General features: G+C 43.1%; 2 protein-coding genes across 2 annotated transcripts in view; both read left to right on the top strand.

The window, feature by feature from the left end:
- The first annotated feature begins 298 nt into the window (after positions 1–298).
- On the top strand, positions 299–21,486 carry bysl (bystin-like). Its single transcript, XM_082138743.1, has 7 exons — positions 299–660; positions 3,170–3,308; positions 3,528–3,666; positions 3,828–3,961; positions 5,170–5,330; positions 20,434–20,536; positions 20,961–21,486. The coding sequence occupies exons 1-7, from the start codon at positions 405–407 to the stop codon at positions 21,310–21,312; spliced, it is 1,284 nt and encodes a 427-aa protein (XP_081994869.1). The 5' UTR covers positions 299–404; the 3' UTR covers positions 21,313–21,486.
- Positions 21,487–21,638: 152 nt separating this feature from the next.
- ccnd3 (cyclin D3) overlaps positions 21,639–25,099 on the top strand; it is an 8,215-nt gene continuing 4,754 nt past the window's right edge. The window contains exons 1-2 of the mRNA XM_082138767.1: positions 21,639–22,367; positions 22,893–23,108. Of these exons, the coding sequence (XP_081994893.1) occupies positions 22,152–22,367; positions 22,893–23,108 (432 nt within the window). The 5' untranslated portion in view covers positions 21,639–22,151. The remainder of the gene's footprint in view (positions 22,368–22,892; positions 23,109–25,099) is intronic.

The following is a 25,099-nucleotide window of genomic DNA, read 5'->3' as shown; positions in this document are numbered from 1 at the left end:
TGTTTTTTAAAACACTTGAAACTAAGTTACCTCCTGATTTCCTGAGGATTTTTATTTATTATTTGTATTCATTTATCGTATGCCTAATTTCTATTGCTTTAAATGTTTTATGAATTATTTCTTTAGTAGACTATCTCTTACTGTATGTAGCCTACTTTACTGCCTTGCTTTACCTTTTTATGTTGAGTTTCTAATCCTATTTTTGTGTGTGTGATATATCAATAAAAAACAAAACAAAATAAAATAGCGAGTAGAGCTCGCTCCATTGATCTGATCTCGGATCAGCCGCACACACTCTCACACAGCGCCATTTTCTTCAGCTCAGACACACGTGTGTTCGGCGCGCAGCTGCGTGTCATGAGTTGAGGCTGATATAATCATAATAATAATATTAATTCATCATCATGCCGAAGGTGAAGAGGAGTACGAAAAGCGGGCCGGGTTCCGGCGTGTCTCTGGCCGATCAGATCCTGCAGGGAGACTCGGTTCGGGCCAGCGGGAGAGTGAAGAACCGAACCCGAACCCACGAGGAGGAGCAGGAGTATGTGGACGAGAAACTGTCCAGAAAGATCCTGCAACAGGCCCGAATACAACAGGACGAGCTGCAAACTGAGCTAGGACTCGCAGCAGAACCCAAGAGACAGCCCGCTACTCAACTAGGTGAGTGAACCTACCTGACCATCACATATAGATAACTGTTACTCACTAGCTATATAGATGGTCATAGTCTTAGTGGTGCTTTATCAGTCGAACATAAACAACACTCGATAACATGCTTTACATTAAAGGTGACATATGCCCTTTTCAACAAGCTGTAATATAAATCTCTGATGTCCCCAGAATGTGTCTGTTGAAATTTCAGCTCAAAATATCAGATCATTTATTATAGTTTGTCAAATTTGCCTCTTTTTGGGTGTGTCCCTTTAAATGCAAATGAACTTTAGCTCCGCCTCTGTTCAGAAGAGGGCGGAGCCTTTACACAAGTGTCAGAAACTCCGTCAATAATGGTGCGTTCAAGTCCTCCTGGGAATTTCGTACGTACGAGGTGGGAAGTCGTGTTGACGACGTGAGGTGCGTTCAAGTCAGTTTCGTCGGAGCAAGATGGTGGTGTACCTTCTTTTAATGAATAACACGAAAATATAGCAAGTTTTGTTAACTCTGCTTATAGAAAATGAAGAACAAAGAATGCGCATCGGGTGTGTTTTTCTTTTTATGTTTTTAATTAACTTATGAGGCCAATGTAAATTAACTGTATCATTATATAATTAGTTAATTGTTATATTACAAGTAGGCTATATCATATTTTGTGCAGAGAGCTTACTTTGTTATAAATGAAAAAGCCTTACAATGTCACTGCTAAACCTGTAAGTGATAGGCTATATTTTACTATCACTTTGCTCAACTACAGACGTTGCATTCATTGATTCCGCCATGCTTCTCACTGACACGCCCCCAACTCGTACAGATCGGGGCTTAAAGAAAATCCCGAGCTCCCCACTGGTATTTACGACATTGTGGTGGCGTTCATGTGCATTCAACTCGTAAATACGATCTATACGAGATGACTTGAACGCACCATAACAAATCCCAGAATAACCAGTAGCGAGTGCAGCCTTTATCTAGGTTTATACTCGCCGCGCCCGCACAAGCGCGAAGGTGCTCGTGGCAAAAGTGACGTCATTGCGGTGTGGGTGGTTGTGCGCGTTGGGTGCGCAAGACACCATTTCGCTTGGCGGTGTGCACGGCTTTTTTTGTAACAGCGCGCGCGGCTCCGCATCCGAAGATGCACGACTTTGAGCCGAATCTGTCCTAGCATGTACGTCTCACCGCACCGGCACCCAGTTTGTGCGTCTTAAATTAGTTGCTTCCATTTACAAAATGAGCCTATAGCAGACATAAGCCATTTTAATAAACATACAGGTCCATGTTTTATAAAATGTCCATGAAACTTAATGAAATGTTTAGTGAAATTAGAAAATATTTAAGAGATCATTAATGTAGTTGTATAGCCTCCATACATGTTTTTATATCCACATATTTCTTTCTAATGTCACAGCTAATAATATCAGGGTTTACTGGATTTTACACGATTCTTTTTGTAGTGTGGTATTGGTGGTGATGTACTAAAATAAATGTGTGGACCTTTCTTCTTCTCACCGCTGATTCCTGATGGTTAAGAGGACATTTACTTGAGTCGCCCCCTGTCGTTTCACAGAACGTTGTGCGCGTTGAGTATAAACACCTCGTCCGTTTGGGGAGGTGCGCGCACAGTCAGCGGAGCCAGGTGAAACAAGGCCTTACGGAGAGACTCAGGAAGAGTTTCTGAATGTTAGTGGAGACATTTCTGTAGTTGTTGTGGAGTTACATTGATCATCTCATCATCATGTTTAACTTCTCCACAAGTGTCCACAGTTCCTGAGGTGTTTATAAGACAGCGGTGACATGTCACAGCACCAAATGTTACTGGTCCTTCTCAACTCGCTCCGAGTGGGATTCGATCCCGGGTCTCCGGCGTGGGAGGCGGGCGCGCTAACAAGGACAATAAAGACCGCAGCCTCTGTCGCTAGCGTGCCTCTTGAGTCCTGGGGAGTGAGGTTTTAACCAAGTGGCAACCTCCCAGTCTCTCTCTCTCTCAACACTGAGTGATTAAACTGCAGTTCATCCACTGGCCACTAGAGGCTGCAGAAGAGACTCATTACCCATAAACCCCCATGTTAATATACACATCTCTACAGCAGAAACACATGTGTACAGTCTGGTGCAGAAAGTGGTGTTGGTCTATAAAGCTAATGTTGCCCTTCATGACGACTGTGAGGGTCGATCCGTTTACATTATATTAAGCCTTAAAGTTCTGCATAATTAAGGGCGTGGCCACTTGAGTGACAGGTGGATTGCCGCTGATGTCACTACTAGCCGTTTGTCTGTTAGCGTCACGTCACCTCAGCTAATCCGCCTCGCTGCACATTTTCGTTTCGCTGCCAAGATGGCGACGGGCGGCTCCGCCCACTTTGGGCTTCAGAAACGCCCTTCAGAAACACTACGGGTGACGTCACGGACACTACGAACATGTTTTTATACGGTCTATATGAGTAAGAGCTGTGAGTGTTAAAACCACACACTATATATGAGCACCATGAACTGCAGTATCAGTGACACACGTGTGTTTCAGGTCCGAGGGCAGATGATGGAGACTCAGACGAGGAGTGGCCGGCTCTGGGTCATCATGTGGAGGAGACGCGAGAGGTGGACGTGGATCCTGAGGACGAGAAGGCCATCGAGATGTTCATGAACAAGAACCCGCCGCTCAGGTGAGGCCAGTGTGTGTGTGTGTGTGTGTGTGTGTGTGTGTGTGTGTGTGTGTGTGTGTTAGGGCTGCACGATTAACCGAAATGAAACTCGATTAGGCTATTCGAGTATTTGGATAAAATACTTTGGATATAAAAGCTTCTGCCAAATGCATGAATGTAAATGTGTGTGTGTGTGTGTGTTTGTTTGTGTGTGTGTGTGTGTGTGTGTGTGTGTGACAGACGCACGCTAGCCGACATCATCATGGAGAAGATCACGGAGAAGCAGACTGAAGTGGGAACTGTGATGTCTGAGGTTTCAGGACGAGCCGATCCTCAACTGGACCCTCGAGTCGTGCAGGTTTACAGAGGCGTTAGCAAGGTGCGCTAAACTAGCCATTTACCCACAATGCTACACTGTAAAAAATGAAACATGGGTCTTGTAGTTTTCATTAAAAAAATTGGTAACACTTTACCTTAAGGTTCATTAGGTAATGTAACATTGAGCAATACATTTACAGTATTTATCTTTGACCCCCCCAGGTTCTGTCGAAGTACCGAAGTGGGAAACTCCCGAAAGCGTTTAAGATCATCCCGGCTCTCTCCAACTGGGAGCAGGTCCTGTACCTAACAGACCCAGAGACCTGGACCGCAGCCGCCATGTACCAGGCCACCAGGTCAGAGGTCACGCACACACCAACATTCTACACACTAGGGCTGTCACAATGGCTGAAAACCCAAATTCTAATTTCTTTCTTAAATATTAGCAAAGTTTGAGTTATATTCCAATTCTAAAGGCAGTAGAGGATTGCCTTAAAGGATTAGATCCCTTTAAAAAAAAGTTTTGCTGATAATTTACTCTCCCTGATGTCATCCAAGATATCCATGTCTTTCTTTCTTCAGTTGAAAAGAAATTAAATTCCAGGATTTTTCTCCATATAATGGACTTCAATGGCAACCAACTATTCCAATGTTCAAAGAAGGTTCAAATGTCCGTCTCAGTGCAGCTTCACAGTCTCGACACGATCCCAGTCGAGAAATAAGAGGCTTATCTCGTCAAACCATCAGCCATTTTCAAAAAAAAAAAAAAAAAAAATATATATATATATATATATATATATATATACCGTATTTTCCGGACTATAAGTCGCTTCGGAGTATAAGTCGCATCAGTCAAAAAATGCGTCATGAAGAGGAAAAAAACATATATAAGTCGCACTGGACTATAAGTCGCATTTATTTAGAAATTTATTTCACAAAATCCAAGACCAAGAATAGACATTTAATCTGGAAAGGCAAGTTGTTCAACTACACAGAACAACAGGCTGAATAGGTGTCCGGTATGTTAACGCAACATATTAACAGTTATTCAGCTACACAATAGCATAAAGAACATATACCTGGGAGGCTGAATAGGCTAAATTAACATAAGCCAGCGAGTCCAACAAGCAAGTTACAAGTAAACAAGTTCACCAAGCTCCCGCGATCTCATTCCACATCATTTTCTTCATCCTTGGTGTCGCATTTGAACATGTCCGCCAACTAGAGCGCCCTCTTGCGGCTGTAGACGGTAATGTTTTCTCTTGGTTCATCTCAGTCTGAATTAATTTTGATATACAAGTCGCACCTGAATATAAGTCGCAGGACCAGCCAAACTATGAAAAAAAGTGCGACTTATAGTCCGGAAAATACGGTATATACTTTTTGACCACAAATGCCCGTCTCGTAAGATGTGCCACGCATTACATCATCATGTTGGAAAGGTGTTATAATACATTAGCTAATGTTATCAAATGAGACCTTATTGTAAAGTGTTACCAGAAATGTTTTGCATGGTTTTAGTCTCATTTTAACCATAATAACCCGTGTGTGTGTGTGTGTGTAGGATCTTCTCGTCTAACCTGAAGGAGCGCATGGCTCAGCGCTTCTATAATCTGGTGTTGTTGCCTCGGGTTCGAGACGATATCACGGAGTACAAGCGCCTGAACTTTCACCTGTACAGCGCGCTGAAGAAGGCCCTCTTCAAGCCCGCAGCCTGGTTCAAAGGTCAGATCCTCTCACTGAGGCGTTTTAGACGACGTGTTGTTTATTAAAGGTGCTGTATATGTAACTTTACTACTCTGCTAAAGCATAAAAATACCATAATATGTTTGCAGATATTGAGGAAACATGCTGAGTTCACATCCTCGTAAACACTTCTACAGTTATTCTACTCATTATTCTACTCATTATAATACTCATTATTCTACTCATTATTTTACTCATTATTCTACTCATTATTTTACTCATTATTCTACACGTTCTGTGTCGTCAGTCGGTTGTTGTTTTGGTCTGTGTGACTCCGCCCACTGCCAGTTCAGCCAATAGTATTTCCACACCCCGGGATGCCAGTTGGCGGGAAACACAGCGTATCGTAGCCATGGAAACGAGCAAACAAACTGGGCCAGAGATTGCAGATTCCACAACCTAAAAAGCCTCGATGTTCATCTAAAAATCTCTATGAACGAGAGCGTATTAAAACACGGATAAATCAACTCAGCTTACAGTCTGTAAGTCTCCTCGGCTTTCGCTGTCCGTTGCGCTCGTTCCTGTCGTGTCCTCAAACTGGCGACCCGTGTGAGCGTCGAGTCTGAGGAGGCGGGGAACAACGATCTCCTATATTTTGAATTGGACTGCAGTACCGATCTCGACCGATCTCGACGTAAATCTTACAGACTGCACCTTTAAGGCGAGACACCCCTGGTGAATAGGGTAAAATAATAACTAATCACCATACTTGATTATATTAATAATTGCTAAAATTTTTTGTATTACAAGTTTTCAGAAATGTTATGCTTAAATATGGAAATGAGGCGCTATCTAATTAAATATGCACTAATTTGCATACATTTCTTGATTTTTATTTTATTTTTATATATATGTTAAGAGTCAAAGGTTTTTACAGAGGGGATTTGGATATCTCTATCACTATCACACACAAATCAGAAAATACTGTCAACAGCCAAAAAGAAAAAGAAATTCGCCATTTTGTTAGGAATAAAATGTTGAATAAAATCAGGAAGATGATAAATGAAGAAACCCCTCTGTCAAAACCTTCAGAATAAAGATAAGAATGTGAATGTAAGTGGAGATTTCTGGCTCAATGTAGGAGGAAAAACCTTTTTAATATAAACTGTAAGTGAAATCTACAGACGCAAATAGATAATGTGCTCTAACAGATGCAGGTAAAGGTGTATTTTGGATGTTTTCTTCTGGAAAAAAAAGCCCAAAATCTCAAAATGGAAAACCACTGTTTTACTGCGCAGAATTAGTTGAAATGCATTAGTGTCAAAATAATGTGGCAAGTTTAGTTTATACTGTAAATGTGTCTCAGAAGCGTTTCTGAAGTGGCACTTAGTGTCTCACACACTGTTTTACGCTGCATTTACACTGCATTCACACTGCATACAACTGGGCCAGAACTGGCTTCATTTACTTGTGTGCATCAGTGCATCTTAACACTGAATCTTCACAGCATTGACTCACAGTTCATGAGGAATATGCGGAGTAGATGCACACAGGAATATTCCAACAGCTCTAGGGCTCTTTATTCTAGAGGAGATGATCAGTAATGGTGTTCCTGTAACTGAACACTAGAGGAGATGATCAGTAATGATGTTACTGTAACTGAACACTAGAGGAGATGATCAGTAATGATGTTACTGTAACTGAACACTAGAGATGATCAGTAATGACGTTACTGTAACTGAACACTAGAGATGATCAGTAATGGTGTTACTGTAACAACACTAGAGGAGATGATCAGTAATGGTGTTACTGTAACTGAACACTAGAGATGATCAGTAATGGTGTTACTGTAACTGAACACTAGAGGAGATGATCAGTAATGGTGTTACTGTAACTGAACACTAGAGATGATCAGTAATGGTGTTACTGTAACTGAACACTAGAGATGAGCAGTAATGGTGTTACTGTAACTGAACACTAGAGGAGATGAGCAGTAATGGTGTTACTGTAACTGAACACTAGAGATTATCAGTAATGGTGTTACTGTAACTGAACACTAGAGGAGATGATCAGTAATGGTGTTACTGTAACTGAACACTAGAGGAGATGATCAGTAATGGTGTTACTGTAACTGAACACTAGAGGAGATGATCAGTAATGATGTTACTGTAACTGAACACTAGAGATGATCAGTAATGGTGTTACTGTAACTGAACACTAGAGGAGATGATCAGTAATGGTGTTACTGTAACTGAACACTAGAGATGATCAGTAATGGTGTTACTGTAACTGAACACTAGAGGAGATGATCAGTAATGGTGTTACTGTAACTGAACACTAGAGATGATCAGCAATGGTGTTACTGTAACTGAACACTAGAGGAGATGATCAGTAATGATGTTACTGTAACTGAACACTAGAGATGATAAGTAATGATGTTACTGTAACTGAACACTAGAGATGATCAGTAATGGTGTTACTGTAACTGAACACTAGAGGAGATGATCAGTAATGGTGTTACTGTAACTGAACACTAGAGATGATCAGTAATGGTGTTAATGTAACTGAACACTAGAGATGATCAGTAATGGTGTTACTGTAACTGAACACTAGAGGAGATGATCAGTAATGTTACTGTAACTGAACACTAGAGGAGATGATCAGTAATGATGTTACTGTAACTGAACACTAGAGATGATCAGTAATGGTGTTACTGTAACTGAACACTAGAGATGATCAGTAATGGTGTTACTGTAACTGAACACTAGAGGAGATGATCAGTAATGGTGTTACTGTAACTGAACACTAGAGATGATCAGTAATGGTGTTACTGTAACTGAACACTAGAGGAGATGATCAGTAATGGTGTTCCTGTAACTGAACACTAGAGGAGATGATCAGTAATGATGTTACTGTAACTGAACACTAGAGGAGATGATCAGTAATGATGTTACTGTAACTGAACACTAGAGATGATCAGTAATGGTGTTACTGTAACAACACTAGAGGAGATGATCAGTAATGGTGTTACTGTAACTGAACACTAGAGATGATCAGTAATGGTGTTACTGTAACTGAACACTAGAGGAGATGATCAGTAATGGTGTTACTGTAACTGAACACTAGAGATGATCAGTAATGGTGTTACTGTAACTGAACACTAGAGATGAGCAGTAATGGTGTTACTGTAACTGAACACTAGAGGAGATGAGCAGTAATGGTGTTACTGTAACTGAACACTAGAGATTATCAGTAATGGTGTTACTGTAACTGAACACTAGAGGAGATGATCAGTAATGGTGTTACTGTAACTGAACACTAGAGGAGATGATCAGTAATGGTGTTACTGTAACTGAACACTAGAGGAGATGATCAGTAATGATGTTACTGTAACTGAACACTAGAGATGATCAGTAATGGTGTTACTGTAACTGAACACTAGAGGAGATGATCAGTAATGGTGTTACTGTAACTGAACACTAGAGATGATCAGTAATGGTGTTACTGTAACTGAACACTAGAGGAGATGATCAGTAATGGTGTTACTGTAACTGAACACTAGAGATGATCAGCAATGGTGTTACTGTAACTGAACACTAGAGGAGATGATCAGTAATGATGTTACTGTAACTGAACACTAGAGGAGATGATCAGTAATGATGTTACTGTAACTGAACACTAGAGATGATCAGTAATGGTGTTACTGTAACTGAACACTAGAGGAGATGATCAGTAATGGTGTTACTGTAACTGAACACTAGAGATGATCAGTAATGGTGTTAATGTAACTGAACACTAGAGATGATCAGTAATGGTGTTACTGTAACTGAACACTAGAGGAGATGATCAGTAATGATGTTACTGTAACTGAACACTAGAGGAGATGATCAGTAATGATGTTACTGTAACTGAACACTAGAGATGATCAGTAATGGTGTTACTGTAACTGAACACTAGAGATGATCAGTAATGGTGTTACTGTAACTGAACACTAGAGGAGATGATCAGTAATGGTGTTACTGTAACTGAACACTAGAGATGATCAGTAATGGTGTTACTGTAACTGAACACTAGAGGAGATGATCAGTAATGATGTTACTGTAACTGAACACTAGAGATGATCAGTAATGGTGTTACTGTAACTGAACACTAGAGGAGATGATCAGTAATGGTGTTAGTGTAACTGAACACTAGAGATGATCAGTAATGGTGTTACTGTAACTGAACACTAGAGGAGATGATCAGTAATGATGTTACTGTAACTGAACACTAGAGATGATCAGTAATGGTGTTACTGTAATTGAACTAGAGGAGATGATCAGTAATGGTGTTACTGTAACTGAACACTAGAGGAGATGATCAGTAATGGTGTTACTGTAACTGAACACTAGAGATGATCAGTAATGATGTTACTGTAACTGAACACTAGAGATGATCAGTAATGGTGTTACTGTAACTGAACACTAGAGGAGATGATCAGTAATGGTGTTACTGTAACTGAACACTAGAGGAGATGATCAGTAATGGTGTTAATGTAACTGAACACTAGAGATGATCAGTAATGGTGTTACTGTAACTGAACACTAGAGGAGATGATCAGTAATGATGTTACTGTAACTGAACACTAGAGGAGATGATCAGTAATGATGTTACTGTAACTGAACACTAGAGATGATCAGTAATGGTGTTACTGTAACTGAACACTAGAGGAGATGATCAGTAATGGTGTTACTGTAACTGAACACTAGAGATGATCAGTAATGGTGTTACTGTAACTGAACACTAGAGGAGATGATCAGTAATGGTGTTACTGTAACTGAACACTAGAGATGATCGGTAATGGTGTTACTGTAACTGAACACTAGAGGAGATGATCAGTAATGGTGTTACTGTAACTGAACACTAGAGGAGATGATCAGTAATGGTGTTACTGTAACTGAACACTAGAGGAGATGATCAGTAATGGTGTTAGTGTAACTGAACACTAGAGATGATCAGTAATGGTGTTACTGTAACTGAACACTAGAGGAGATGATCAGTAATGATGTTACTGTAACTGAACACTAGAGATGATCAGTAATGGTGTTACTGTAATTGAACACTAGAGGAGATGATCAGTAATGGTGTTACTGTAACTGAACACTAGAGGAGATGATCAGTAATGGTGTTACTGTAACTGAACACTAGAGATGATCAGTAATGGTGTTACTGTAACTGAACACTAGAGGAGATGATCAGTAATGGTGTTACTGTAACGGAACACTAGAGGAGATGATCAGTAATGGTGTTACTGTAACTGAACACTAGAGATGATCAGTAATGGTGTTACTGTAACTGAACACTAGAGGAGATGATCAGTAATGATGTTACTGTAACTGAACACTAGAGATGATCAGTAATGGTGTTACTGTAATTGAACACTAGAGGAGATGATCAGTAATGGTGTTAGTGTAACTGAACACTAGAGATGATCAGTAATGGTGTTACTGTAACTGAACACTAGAGATGATCAGTAATGGTGTTACTGTAACTGAACACTAGAGGAGATGATCAGTAATGGTGTTACTGTAACTGAACACTAGAGATGATCAGTAATGGTGTTACTGTAACTGAACACTAGAGGAGATGATCAGTAATGGTGTTACTGTAACTGAACACTAGAGATGATCAATAATGATGTTACTGTAACTGAACACTAGAGATGATCAGTAATGGTGTTACTGTAACTGAACACTAGAGGAGATGATCAGTAATGGTGTTACTGTAACTGAACACTAGAGATGATCAGTAATGGTGTTACTGTAACTGAACACTAGAGATGATCAGTAATGATGTTACTGTAACTGAACACTAGAGATGATCAGTAATGGTGTTACTGTAACTGAACACTAGAGGAGATGATCAGTAATGGTGTTACTGTAACTGAACACTAGAGGAGATGATCAGTAATGGTGTTACTGTAACTGAACACTAGAGATGATCAGTAATGATGTTACTGTAACTGAACACTAGAGATGATCAGTAATGGTGTTACTGTAACTGAACACTAGAGGAGATGATCAGTAATGATGTTACTGTAACTGAACACTAGAGATGATCAGTAATGGTGTTACTGTAACTGAACACTAGAGGAGATGATCAGTAATGGTGTTACTGTAACTGAACACTAGAGGAGATGATCAGTAATGGTGTTACTGTAACTGAACACTAGAGGAGATGATCAGTAATGGTGTTACTGTAACTGAACACTAGAGGAGATGATCAGTAATGGTGTTACTGTAACTGAACACTAGAGGAGATGATCAGTAATGATGTTACTGTAACTGAACACTAGAGATGATCAGTAATGGTGTTACTGTAACTGAACACTAGAGGAGATGATCAGTAATGATGTTACTGTAACTGAACACTAGAGATGATCGGTAATGGTGTTACTGTAACTGAACACTAGAGGAGATGATCAGTAATGGTGTTACTGTAACTGAACACTAGAGATGATCAGTAATGGTGTTACTGTAACTGAACACTAGATATGATCAGTAATGGTGTTTGTGCAAAAGGCTGTGAAGATTTAAGAGCGTTGTAGCGCTAGACATTATTTGGGGACTTTTATTATGAAAGCGTTACGTGCGCACGAGCGCGGAAGCAAACAAATCCTCACAGAGCAACGCATATCGCCTCAGACGGCAGTTTATCTCATCCACGGGCGCTGGAGAAGACGAATAATATTGGTTATCAGCCTCGGATTGAGTGTGTATTGTGCTTCTGTGCGTCTTATAAGAGGAAACCACATCAAAATACCAGCACAATTCATACGTTACACTCTCATCGGATCAAGACTGTGCCCCTTGTGCCCACATCTCTATGATCGCTTGACACTCGCTTTCACCTAAACGCTCCTAAAGCCCATTACGGTCTACAAGCCTCCTTCTCTGTCCCTCAGAGTTATTGATTAATGTGTGTTAACGGTTGGCTCCCCCCTCTGATGTTCATCTTCTCATACCTGTCATAATAAACCATTCAAGTTGATCACTCATCTCTGTCGTGTTCTGACCGACACACCTAGTACACTGCTAAACACACCTGAAACCAGCCCTTATCATCTATAAGAGTAGCCTTCGCTACATTTTGGTCCTTCGAGCCGGATACGCAGCTGTGCTGGGAATATGCAGCAGAGTGATGAAGCATCATGGTCCACTCGGCCCAAACGGCAGCTAAGGCAGCCATCATATTTGAAGGATTATGAGGTCAGTGCAGTGCGACCGAAGATACGTGGCCCACCACATGTCAGCCCTGTAACACATACGCCTAGAGGGGATGAGTGGAGTACACCGACTCATGTGAAGTGGAGTAGGCTCCCCAATGTACAGGATGATTTTCCGCCCAGCTCAGAGGAGAGCTTTCACGACACCCTAGGATGGCAACATACCCATTTGCCCTACTCTGAAGAGGGAGCGGGGCAGAGCATGCTACATCGAGAGAGCAGGCAGTACAGTTTAGCCTCACCTCATGAAGATAGAAGGGATACGGGTGAGTTAACAGCCTCAGCCAGAGTGCTAGGAGCAGCTCAGCAGGATCCGTCCTCAGAGGAATGGCCAATGCCACCTCTTCCATTACCGGGTGACTTATTAGTGTTAGAGGAAGAGGAGTATGACGAAGGACTGCCACCTCCACCATGGCCTTCGTTCGAATACCCTCCAACGTCTGCGGTTGCCGAGGAGCAGCGTATGGTCACCGTGATAGACCGAATGATGAGCGAGTTACAGCTAATGAGGGACAGTGTGACTTCCAGCGTCACAGCCCATACTCGGCCACATTCTACCCCTCGTAACTTAAACCCCCCTCAGCCTAAACGAGGTCCTGATCAGTACGATGTTCGGTCCTACACCCCGGGGCCTGAACCCTACCTGCCCATCTCACGTTCGCAGCCCAGTATGTATCGCCCGGATGCGGAATTCTCAAGGCAGTACCCAGCCAGATCTGATTCAAGCCAACTACACACTGCTCGAGGCAGGCAGTTCTCGCCAGCATCGTTGACTCAGGGAGGAGGAGAGTACAGGGGGCCAGCACCAAGAATTCCTTTCTTCATCCATAAGGACCCGATGGAGTTCTCTCGGCTTAAACTAGCCCTAACAAACCTTTTACCTACCGACGCTACAGAGCTTTTCAAGTACCAGATTCTGGTGGATCATGTAAAACTTGAAGAGGCCTGTCTCATTGCCGATTCCTTTATTAACTCGCCTAGGCCATACACTGACACCATGGCAGCCTTGACAGAGAAGTTCGGTCAGCCGCACCATGTGGCCTTGCAGAGGATCGCTGCAGTGATGGATTCACCCGAGATCAGAAGAGGAGATGTATCTGCTTTTGAGAGGTTCTCCCTGCATGTACAGTCACTTGTGGGTATGTTAAAGACACTGGGCCCAGATGGAGAAGTCGAGCTTAGATGTGGCTCACATGTGGCCCGACTCCTCACCAAGCTTCCAATGGAGATGAAAGCGAACTTCAGGCGTCAGATGTTCCATCGTCCCGGACACACTCACACACTGCTCGACCTGGCGGAATGGCTTCGATACGAGTCGTGGTGCCAAGGTTACGATAACCCTTCAGACATCCGTACCCAGGGGCCGTCAGGCTACCGAGTCGAGAAGCGACGCAGCAAGCCAGCAGCTACAGTGCTACATGGAGCAGAGAGCTATCCGTCGAATCGGGGATTGAGACAAGAGGGTCAGAGCTCATCTGCGCCAAAATGGAAGAGCAAATCAAAGCCCTACTGTCCATACTGTGAGGACACAGAGCATTTCTTGAATAAGTGTCCAGTGATTCAGAGACTCACCAAAGAGGAAGTCATAGAGTGGATCAGGGTTAATAAGAGATGTTGGAGATGCGGGAGAGCACATCAGGCAGCGCAATGTGACCTCAAGAAACTCTGCGAGGTGTGTCAAGGGAAGCATCTGAGGGTACTGCATGACGCCAATGCACGCCCCAAGGCTGAGCCTCCGAAAGCTGAAAGCTGTCTGGTGAGCACTAGTACTGAGGTTCTCTACCTGGACAGACCATCAGCCCACTCTCGTGTTCTGCTGAAAGTCGTTAGAGTTCTCCTGCGCAACCGGGACAGGACACTAGACACTTACGCAGTTCTAGACGATGGTTCAGAGCGCACAATGCTCCTCCCCGAGGCAGTTTATAAATTGGGCTTACAGAAGAAGCCTGAGGACCTCGCTCTCCGCACGATTAGGCAGGAAGTCCAGACTCTGAAGGGAGCCGCTGTCTCGTTCAAGATCTCGTCCTCTACCAATCCAAAGAAAACATTTCATATAGTGGAGGCCTTCACCTCTCAACGCTTGGGTTTAGCGGACCACTCTTACCCCATTGCCAGCTTGAAGAGGAAGTACAGGCACCTGGCAGATCTTCCCCTCGAGACATTCGATCATGTCAAGCCTCTCGTGTTAATTGGTGCTGACTACCCCCATCTACTTAGCCCGATTGAACCGGTGAGAATGGGCCCTCCTGGAGGTCCGGCAGCCATTCGCACGAGACTGGGATGGACGCTTCAAGGACCTGCACACCTCACACAGTGGGCACCGAGCACCCAACAGTGTCTCTTCACTAGTGTCTCACCCCAGTCGACAGAGCTGATGCAGAATGTGGAGAAGCTTTGGAAGATGGATACCTTGCCATACCAGAGTGGTAAACTGGAAATGAGGTCGAAGCAGGATAAGGATGCAGTGGAGCTCCTAGAGGCCAAGACAAGGCGTGTACAGGTTGCAGGCGTCAACAGATATGCCACACCTCTGCTACGGAAGCGAGACATTCCCCCTCTCCAAGCTCCCAAGGAAGCCGTCCTACCCAGTCTCAGAAGTCTGGAGAGACGCTTGGCCCGGGACCCCCTACGAGCCGATGAGTACTGTGCTGCGATCCACAAGTTGGTGGAGACGGGAGCAGTCAAGAAGATTGACCTTAGGGAAGTCTCAACCACAGATGAGTCATGGTATATACCCCACCATTTAGTGAGCCATAACGGAAAGAGTCGTTTGGTCTTTAACTGCTCCTTCCCGTTCCGAGGTCGAAGCCTCAATGATACCCTCCTTCCTGGACCAACATTAGGAGCCTCTCTTCTGGGCGTTCTACTGCGCTTCAGGGAACATGCGGTAGCAGTCAGTGGTGACATCAGAGGCATGTTCCATCAGGTTCAGCTCTTACCAGAAGATCGGTCGCTCCTCAGGTTTATCTGGAGGGACATGAAGCGTGAAACCCACCCTGATGTTTTCGAGTGGCAGGTCTTACCATTTGGCACTGCGTGTTCACCGTGTTGCGCCACTTTCGCTCTCCAGAAGCATGCAAGAGATCATGGGGGTCCAGGAGAAGGAGTCAGGCATTCAGTGGAGCACTGTTTCTACGTGGACAACTGTCTTCAGAGTGTGCACACAGCAGAGGAAGCTAAGGAGCTGGTGGACCGGCTCAGGGAAGTGCTAGTATCAGGAGGGTTTGAGATTAGGCAGTGGGCCTGCAACGTACATGTTGTCCTCAGGCACCTACCTGCAGAGGCGAGGTCCGACAGCATGGAGCGATGGCTTTCGCACGATGAACCTGGACTTTCGGAACCAGCCCTCGGGCTTAGCTGGCACTGGGAGACAGACACCTTGGGTTACAAGAGCCGACCTCTAGAGTATGGAGCACTCACAATGAGGAATGTTTACAAGGTGCTCGCCCGACAATATGATCCCTTGGGATTCATTGCACCTTACACGACCCGCGCTAAGATGATCGTCCAGAGCATGTGGGACAAGCCGCGTGACTGGGATGACCCCCTTATCCCTCAAGATCTGCAGAAAGCATGGAAGGAGTGGGAATCAGAGTTACACCTGCTGCCCCGCATCTCATTACCCCGACACTATACTCCAGCTCTAACCGATCAGATGGTTGCTTCCAGACAGATCCACGTGTTCAGTGACGCCTCGGAAAGGGCCTATGGATCAGTCTCTTATCTGAGAACAGAGGATACCCAGGGACGGGTTCATCTGGCATTCCTGGCGGCTAGGTCCAGGGTAGCACCCCGGCGACGGCATTCCATTCCCCGCCTCGAGCTCTGTGGTGCCTTGACAGCTGCCCAATTGGCGAAGACGTTGGAGAGAGAACTGACGCTGAAGACGGATCGGACAATCCTTTGGAGTGATTCGACAACAGTGTTAACCTGGTTGCAGTCGGAGTCATGTCGCTATAAGGTTTTCGTAGGCACTCGTATCTCCGAGATCCAGGAGCTGACAGGAGAGAGTACCTGGCGCTATGTTAACTCGGCGCAGAACCCAGCAGATGATGTGACCCGTGGGAAAACTCTGGCCGAATTAGCTGTGCCTAACCGCTGGAGCCAAGGGCCCTCTTTCCTCCTCAAGGGACCTGCTGAATGGCCATCCTCACCAGGAGAGGTACCAGAAGAGGATGTCACAGAATATAAGAAGTCTGCTTCGTGTGGAGTGATATCTAGAGCAGATAGACAGGAGACCCACCTGGGCCAGCCATACGAGTCCTGGAAGGAAATGGTTGAGGCTGTAGCACAGGAGGTACATGGGGCGGCAGACCAAGATGAGCCCTTGATAGCAGCAGACTACCAGCAGGCAGAGCTGACCATCTTCCGGAGAGTTCAGGCTGAGTGCTTTCCGGAGGAGTTGCGTCACCTGAGGGCAGGGAAAGCGGTACTTCGAAGTAGTCGTCTCCTTACCCTGTCCCCGGAGCTGGACCCCGACGAGGGAATTATACGAGTTGGAGGAAGACTCCGACGTGCCGAATGGTTGGACCCTGTATTTAAACATCCTATTGTCCTGGACCCTTTGCATCCAGCAACAAAACTCCTTATCCAGGACTACGATGAACGTCTCTGTCATCCGGGTCCTGAGCGGGTTTTTGCAGAGATGCGCCGGGTCTTCTGGATTCTCCGTGGCAGGGAGGCAGTTCGGAGGGTGCAACACCAGTGCAAGGAGTGCCGAAGGTGGAAATCTAAGCCGCTGGTCCCGAAGATGGCCGACCTACCTGTGGCCCGTCTACGCTTATACAAACCGCCGTTTTACTCTACGGGTGTGGACTGCTTCGGGCCTTTTCAAGTCAAAATCGGACGACGCTCCGAAAAGAGATGGGGTATCATCTATAAGTGTCTTACCACCCGGGCGGTGCATCTAGACATCCTGCATAGTATGGACGCAGACTCCTTCCTGATGAGCCTCAGGCGGTTCATCGCTCGCCGAGGGACTCCAGCTGAACTCTATTCCGACCAGGGTACGAACTTCAAGGCAGGAGAGAAGGAGCTCCGTGAGTCTTTTAACAGCATGTCTCCAGACCTCCAACGACTCCTAGCCAAGCAGAAGATTGATTTCCACTTCAACCCCCCCGCAGCTCCTCACTTCGGGGGAACATGGGAGAGGGAGATCAAGTCTGTCAAGACTGCGCTGTATACTGTCATAGGAGTTCAACCTATCTCTGAGGAGGTACTACATACTATCTTACTGGAGGTAGAGGCAATACTGAATACCAAACCTTTGGGCTATACCTCATCCAGTGTTGCTGACTTGGATGCCGTGACTCCTAATGTCCTCCTGATGGGGCGGCTTGATGGAGCACTACCACCAGTTGTCTACCCTAAGAGCGAGGGACTAAGCCGGCGGAGATGGCGACACTGCCAAGTTATGGCAGATCACTTCTGGGCAAGGTTCATTAGGTGCTACCTGCCAACCCTCCAATCCAGGCAGAAGTGGCATGGTGCCCCAGCTGATCTGACAGTGGATTCAGTAGTTCTGTTGGTGGACCCCCAGTTTCCCAGGGCACTTTGGCCAGTTGGCAGGGTGGTTAAAGTACATCCGAGTGTGGATGGTCATGTGCGATCCGCGGACGTGCAAGTCAAAGATAAAGTGTATACCCGGCCAGTTGCCCGGCTTATTACTCTTCCAGTCATCCCAGATGCTGAGGAGGATGAGGAATGCCCTCCAACGGTTTCAAATTTAGGATAAGCCTTTTACGTGAGCAAATTGCACGCAATTTGGGGGCGGCTGTGCAAAAGGCTGTGAAGATTTAAGAGCGTTGTAGCGCTAGACATTATTTGGGGACTTTTATTATGAAAGCGTTACGTGCGCACGAGCGCGGAAGCAAACAAATCCTCACAGAGCAACGCATATCGCCTCAGACGGCAGTTTATCTCATCCACGGGCGCTGGAGAAGACGAATAATATTGGTTATCAGCCTCGGATTGAGTGTGTATTGTGCTTCTGTGCGTCTTATAAGAGGAAACCACATCAAAATACCAGCACAATTCATACGTTACACTCTCATCGGATCAAGACTGTGCCCCTTGTGCCCACATCTCTATGATCGCTTGACACTCGCTTTCACCTAAACGCTCCTAAAGCCCATTACGGTCTACAAGCCTCCTTCTCTGTCCCTCAGAGTTATTGATTAATGTGTGTTAACGGTTGGCTCCCCCCTCTGATGTTCATCTTCTCATACCTGTCATAATAAACCATTCAAGTTGATCACTCATCTCTGTCGTGTTCTGACCGACACACCTAGTACACTGCTAAACACACCTGAAACCAGCCCTTATCATCTATAAGAGTAGCCTTCGCTACAGTGTTACTGTAACTGAACACAAGAGATGATCAGTAATGGTGTTACTGTAACTGAACACTAGATATGATCAGTAATGGTGTTACTGTAACTGAACACTAGAGATGATCAGTAATGGTGTTACTGTAACTGAACACTAGAGATGATCAGTAATGGTGTTACTGTAACTGAACACTAGAGGAGATGATCAGTAATGATGTTACTGTAACTGAACACTAGAGGAGATGATCAGTAATGATGTTACTGTAACTGAACACTAGAGATGATCAGTAATGGTGTTACTGTAACTGAACACTAGAGGACGCTGGGGACTTCCTCATGCACTTCTGGTTACGTTATACTTGTGTGACTGCTAATCTTCACACCTGACTGTAACACTGTTGTTGTTGTAACTGACACTGTTAACAATGGTTTTGGTTGGGCTGAAACAAAGATAAAATAAAATATACAAATTTGATAACTTAAAAATGAGAACTGAAATAAAAGTTTAAGTTAAAGTACTTAAATAACAAAAATTTAAACCACATAGAAATATTTAATTTAATATTTAATAATATATATCAACAAAAACGTATAAAAATGACGAAAGCATATGGCAAATTAACCAACATTTTTTTACATGCACTTGTGAATTGAGATTTTGCTTCCATCAGAAAACATCCAAAAGACACATTTAAGTGTTTATTTTATTTCACTTTTATCTAGTTTTGTCTGTAGATCATCTTCCGTGTTCTTAAAATGAGTTTTGTTCTCCACTTCAGCGGCTCTTACACACACCAAAACTTAGATTATTCCTATCAATATTCTGAAGGACTTTACTGAGGGGTTTGTTCGTTTATCACTCCTAAAAACAGGGTGAAAATGTTGTTTTCTGATAAATGGAGAACTCCAAAAATGCTCTCAGTAAAAACCGTTTAAACTGTGTCAACAAAATGGGAATTTTGATCCTGGAATTTTAAGTGCATATTTAATTAGATAAATAAAAAACAATTGTTTTTAAAGTCCCCCTGTAGTCAATAATGTTATCCCTTAAAACGCATCTTTGATCATCAAAAGACATATTTAAAAGTTTTTCTTTGAAAAAAATCGTCATGCCTTAAAATATCTTGAATGTAACTCGACACCCTCGCCTCATTTAGTATGCGCGGTTCTATGAATATGCAAATGAGCCTCGCCTCCACTCACTCACTCAGCTCAGAGATCCACTGGTTGACGATCACACGTTGATCTGATTGGTTACAAGGTAGTTTGTGACGTCAGAAACACCAGCGATTTCAAAGCGTGTGTTTGAGACTGTCTTTGGTTCACTGCAGTTTTAAGGAGAAAATACTCAGCAATGGTGTCGACTTATGAACTTACACATGCTTTGTCTTAAAGCATATTAATAACACCACATAGACACATACACTACATTAAACGCTTCAAGTACTGTGATTATTCAGCTGGGCAAAGTTTGGTGAGATCTGTTAGTTAAAATAACATAAAAATGAAATGACTTACGAGTTCTATATATGTGTGTGTGTGTGTGTAGGGATTCTGCTTCCGCTGTGTGAATCGGGAACATGTACGCTGAGAGAAGCCATTATCATCGGCAGTATCCTCACACGATGCTCAATCCCAGTGTTACACTCCAGGTGAGCTTTACACACAGGTCAAAGGTCAACTCCAGGTGAGCTTTACACACAGGTCAAAGGTCAACACGCTCACTGATGCATGTCTTGTGCCAAGTTTACACTGCAAAGATTAAAAAGCATTTGATTAACAGAAAAGACATTATTTTCAAACCTCAAATTTCTCTGATGTTCTTGTCCTGTGTCGATCGGTCTAAACACGGTGATGAGGATGAAGGAGGAAGAGAGGAGATGCTGGATGACAGGATTTTGATTTATAATATTTAATTTAAAGCTGTGATGTTGTTAATCTGGTTCATTTCTATCTTTTTTTTGGCTAGTAGAAGTCCTGAATGGCCGGTAACTTATAAATGCAGTAGCCGAATTGGCCGATGAGTGTGAAAGTTGCACCAGTAACTCACTGGTTTGTCTCTGTCCTCTCCTGCAGCGCTGCGATGCTGAAACTGGCAGAGATGGAGTATAACGGAGCCAACAGTATATTCCTGCGGCTGTTGCTGGATAAGAAGTACGCGCTGCCCTTCCGCGTGCTGGACGCGCTGGTCGCACACTTCCTGTCGTTTCGCTCAGATAAACGGACCCTGCCGGTGCTGTGGCACCAGTGCCTGCTGACGCTGGCCCAGCGCTACAGAGCAGACCTGTCCTCCGAACAGAAGGAGGCGCTGCTGGACCTGCTGAGGGTTCACACGCACCCGGGGATTACGGTCGAGATCCGGCGAGAACTGCAGAGCGCCGAGTCTCGAGACCTGGAGGACGCCACGCCCGCTATGGCCGTCGACTGACCGCGCACTTTCATCTCAATGCGTCAGTTTGGACGACGTGCTGGAATTACACGATGATGATGATGATGATGATAACGTGGGATTGTGCCGCAATATATTTTGCATTTTTGTTGTGATGCAATGTTCATATTTTTGGACTGAACTTGGTTAGAACTTAATAAAATCATAAACTCATCCAGACCTGTTATTTTTGCTCTCGTGGCTTGTAACCTTGACATGAAATGTTGTTCTCAATACATTTTGCTTCCATGATAAGTAAAACACGTACAAGTGAAGTATATATATGTATATATCTTTAACAATCTCTGTAACAAATTATATACTAAATCGTAATGAGAAACAGCTTGATGTCAGCTGAGGTGGACGTTATTAAATTTAGTTAATGATTATGAAAAATGATCATGAGACCAGGACCTCGTATCAATAAAATAAAATACGTTACATTTTTTAAATTATTATTATTATTAAATGCTTGAAGAAAAGAAGTAGAAAAAAACATTTACAACAATGATCGTCATTGTCATAACATAATACAACAAAACTCCAGAGTCCTTTCGCTCAAGATTAAAATAAAACACGTTTGTTTTGTTTCACGATGACTAAGCGATATCGCGACCTTCGATGTGACGTCACAACGATCGTTCAGGGATTCTCGTGAGAGCGGTCACGTCGCGCGCAGCAGCTCACGCACAAGCCTTCCGTAAACTGAACAAAATAATGCATTTTTACTCATGAATTCGGCTAAATGTACAGTGTATATAGTTTGTAGTCCCGTTAAGAGTTTTTTTCAACGTAAATCCCGCGTTACTTAACCGGCGAGTCCGTCAGCCGAATCTGTTATGGAGTTATTCTGTCACGAACATGTCAAACTGGGCTCGAGCTCTCAGGTGAAGTCCAGACCGGTTCGGGCGTTCAGAGACATGGCTCTGATCCAAGACAAGCGGGTCTGTCAGAACCTGCTGAGCTCGGAGAGACCGAACATCATCAAACCCGGTACCGAACAGACCGACGTGCAGGCCTACATGCGGAGAATATTGACCGGGTGGATGCTTCAGGTGAGTACACATCAGAAATGAATTATTCATTCGAATCATAATGATCTTATGATGTCTTATGAATCATAATGATCTTATGATGTCTTATGGATCATATTCTGAATCACTGATCGGATTATGTTTTATGAATCGTATTCTGATTCACTGATTCGAATCACTAGTCTGATTATGTTTTATGAATCATATTCTGATTCACTGATTCGAATCACTGGTCAGATGATGTCTAATACATTCAATTCAATTCACATTTATTTGTATAGCACTTTTCACAATACACACCATTTCAAAGCAGCTTTACAGAAAGTGCATGAGTCCGCATTACAATTAAGAGTAATCTGTTATCAGAGGAAACTGTCTAAGTTATGTATTTCAGAAATGTATAGGCTATATACATTTACATATTCACTGATTCGAATCATACCGATCTGATGATGTCTTGTGAATCATATTCTGATTCACTGATTCGAATCTTTCTGATCTGAATCATGAATCATCAGAGGACTCGTGTGTGTTGTTCTTGAGCAGGTGTGTGAGGATCAGAAGTGTGAGGAGGAGGTGTTTCCTCTGGCTGTTCACTACCTGGACAGGTACATGTCCCAGAATGCCCTGCGTAAATGCCACCTGCAGCTTCTGGGAACCGTCTGCATGTTCCTGGCCTCCAAACTCCGGGAATCGGTTCCTCTGAGCGCCGCCAAGCTGTGCGTCTACACGGACCACGCCGTCACCGTCCCAGAGATCCTGGTGAGGTCATGTGACACAGTTCATCAGGGCTGTGCGTTAAAAAAACCCCGTTAAAATAAAGTCACATAAAAAAAAAAAAACATTTTATTTATTTTTCATTTTTATTATGCTTGCAAACCATACAAAGATTACATTAATGATGTACAACTTTCTACACAATACACAAAATATATCAACAATATGTTCAATGTTGTTTTAGAACTAAATATGTAACTTTTAGGCCCGTGAAAACTGTTGCGTCAACTTTCCCCCCGTTTTTATCTTAAACAATTGCAAAACTCAGAATTAAACTCTTCGTCTTCTGTTGTGCAAGGTATTGTGGGTAATGTTATCCCCCCCAAAAAAGCATGCAATGCACGGATGCGCCTCTGGCACAAGGAATAAAATATAAAAGACACATTTAAAATACTAAAAAAAGAAATGTTACCTTTAGCTGAAATAAAATACGTTTAACTAAAACTAAAAAAGAAATTTGGATAGAAATATAAAAAACCGAGCCATTAAAAATGACAAAAGCACATAAAATAAACAAACTATTGAATGTAATAATAATTTTTTTTAAATAAAAGCTAATTAAAAATATGATTAAATACTATAACAGTAAATAAATAATGCTTAATATCACTGATTTGAAGTGTTGTAAAATAAGATAAACAAACAAACACCTGACGCACATTCTACATATTTACTAACATTTTAATTTTAGTTAAAGTTTTAGTAATTTTGTTTCGTGTTTTGTCATTTTTATTAGTTTTTTATATGCCTATAGTTTTTATTTAGTTCTAGTTATTTTAGCACTTCAACCTTTCGTTACAAAAATGAGAAATGTTGTCATAGCAATTACCTGAAATAAATGAAGTGTTACATTTTTTTTTTATATATATATTTTATTTTATGTCAAGTAATGAATTTTTGTATTTTTAGTTGCAGTTATTAGCAATAAAAACCTTGTAATAGATATGCTAATGAGCTAAATTACATGGCTGATTTTTTATTTAAGCGTACGTTTACATGACAACAAATGACGACAAACGATCCCCGATCGCTCGGACTCGTGAGAATCCTGTAAATCGCTGTATTCTGCTGCCAGGCCAGTAGATGGCGATCACACTTTGTAAAGAAACACTTTTTAAATGTTTTTTTATTACAATTATACAATAGAAAACGAATAGCACCAACATGTGAAACAAGAACAGGAACAGCCGCCAGAGGAGAGGACGGAAAACACATCAACAATTACAACAATAATACAAGAAAAGATAAGCAGATAAATAAAGCAAATAAACTACGGTAAAGTAGCTGAGCGATTGTAGCATGCTAGCACAAGAAGATGCGGCGACATTTAAAGAGAGCGCAACAACAGTTGCCCTGCGGCGGCGCTCTTTACCGCTGTAACACGCATGTGCATGATGTCACCGTCTTCACAACTTAGCATTTTTATAGTTTACAGAGATGATAGCGGTATCGTTCTCAAAAGCCTGTTTTTAAAAGTGTGTGTTGTCCAACAAGTGTGTGTTGTCCAGCAAGTGTGTGTTGTCCAGCAAGTGTGTGTTGTCCAACAAGTGTGTGTTGTCCAGCAAGTGTGTGTTATCCAGCAAGTGTGTGTTATCCAGCAAGTGTGTGTTGTCCAGCAAGTGTGTGTTGTCCAGCAAGTGTGTGTTGTCCAGCAAGTGTGTGTTGTCCAGCAAGTGTGTGTTGTCCAGCAAGTGTGTGTTGTCCAACAAGTGTGTGTTGTCCAGCAAGTGTGTGTTGTCCAGCAAGTGTGTGTTGTCCCCCAAACCGCCGGCCAAATCACATTAGAAGAAAAGGTTAACGTTTTTAGTTGAAAACGGCCCCTAATTCAGCTTATTATTATTATTATTATTATTATGAATTCCTTTTGTTTATTCAGTTTATTTAGTTTTAACTGCCGTGATTTTACCGCAGTTAAGGCAGTCTCAGTGTGAGCTTTTGTGTTTCTGGTGTTTGTTATGGTGGTGCTAGCGTGTAGT

This window comes from Leuciscus leuciscus (assembly GCF_965113295.1).
Source record: "Leuciscus leuciscus genome assembly, chromosome: 15".
In the NCBI taxonomy this organism is placed as follows: Eukaryota; Metazoa; Chordata; class Actinopteri; order Cypriniformes; family Leuciscidae; genus Leuciscus; species Leuciscus leuciscus.
The sequence above is the reverse complement of the archived record's forward strand: the minus strand, read 5'-3'. Positions and strand labels throughout refer to the sequence as shown.

What these genes read in the sequence shown, in the direction of transcription:
- bysl (XM_082138743.1), top strand. Translation starts at nt 405, where the DNA reads ATGCCGAAGGTGAAGAGGAGTACGAAAAGCGGGCCGGGTTCCGGCGTG. An exon ending in GCCCGCAGCCTGGTTCAAAG is followed by an intron (nt 5,331 to 20,433) that starts GTCAGATCCTCT and finishes GTGTGTGTGTAG; the next exon opens with GGATTCTGCTTCCGCTGTGT. An exon ending in ATCCCAGTGTTACACTCCAG is followed by an intron (nt 20,537 to 20,960) that starts GTGAGCTTTACA and finishes CCTCTCCTGCAG; the next exon opens with CGCTGCGATGCTGAAACTGG.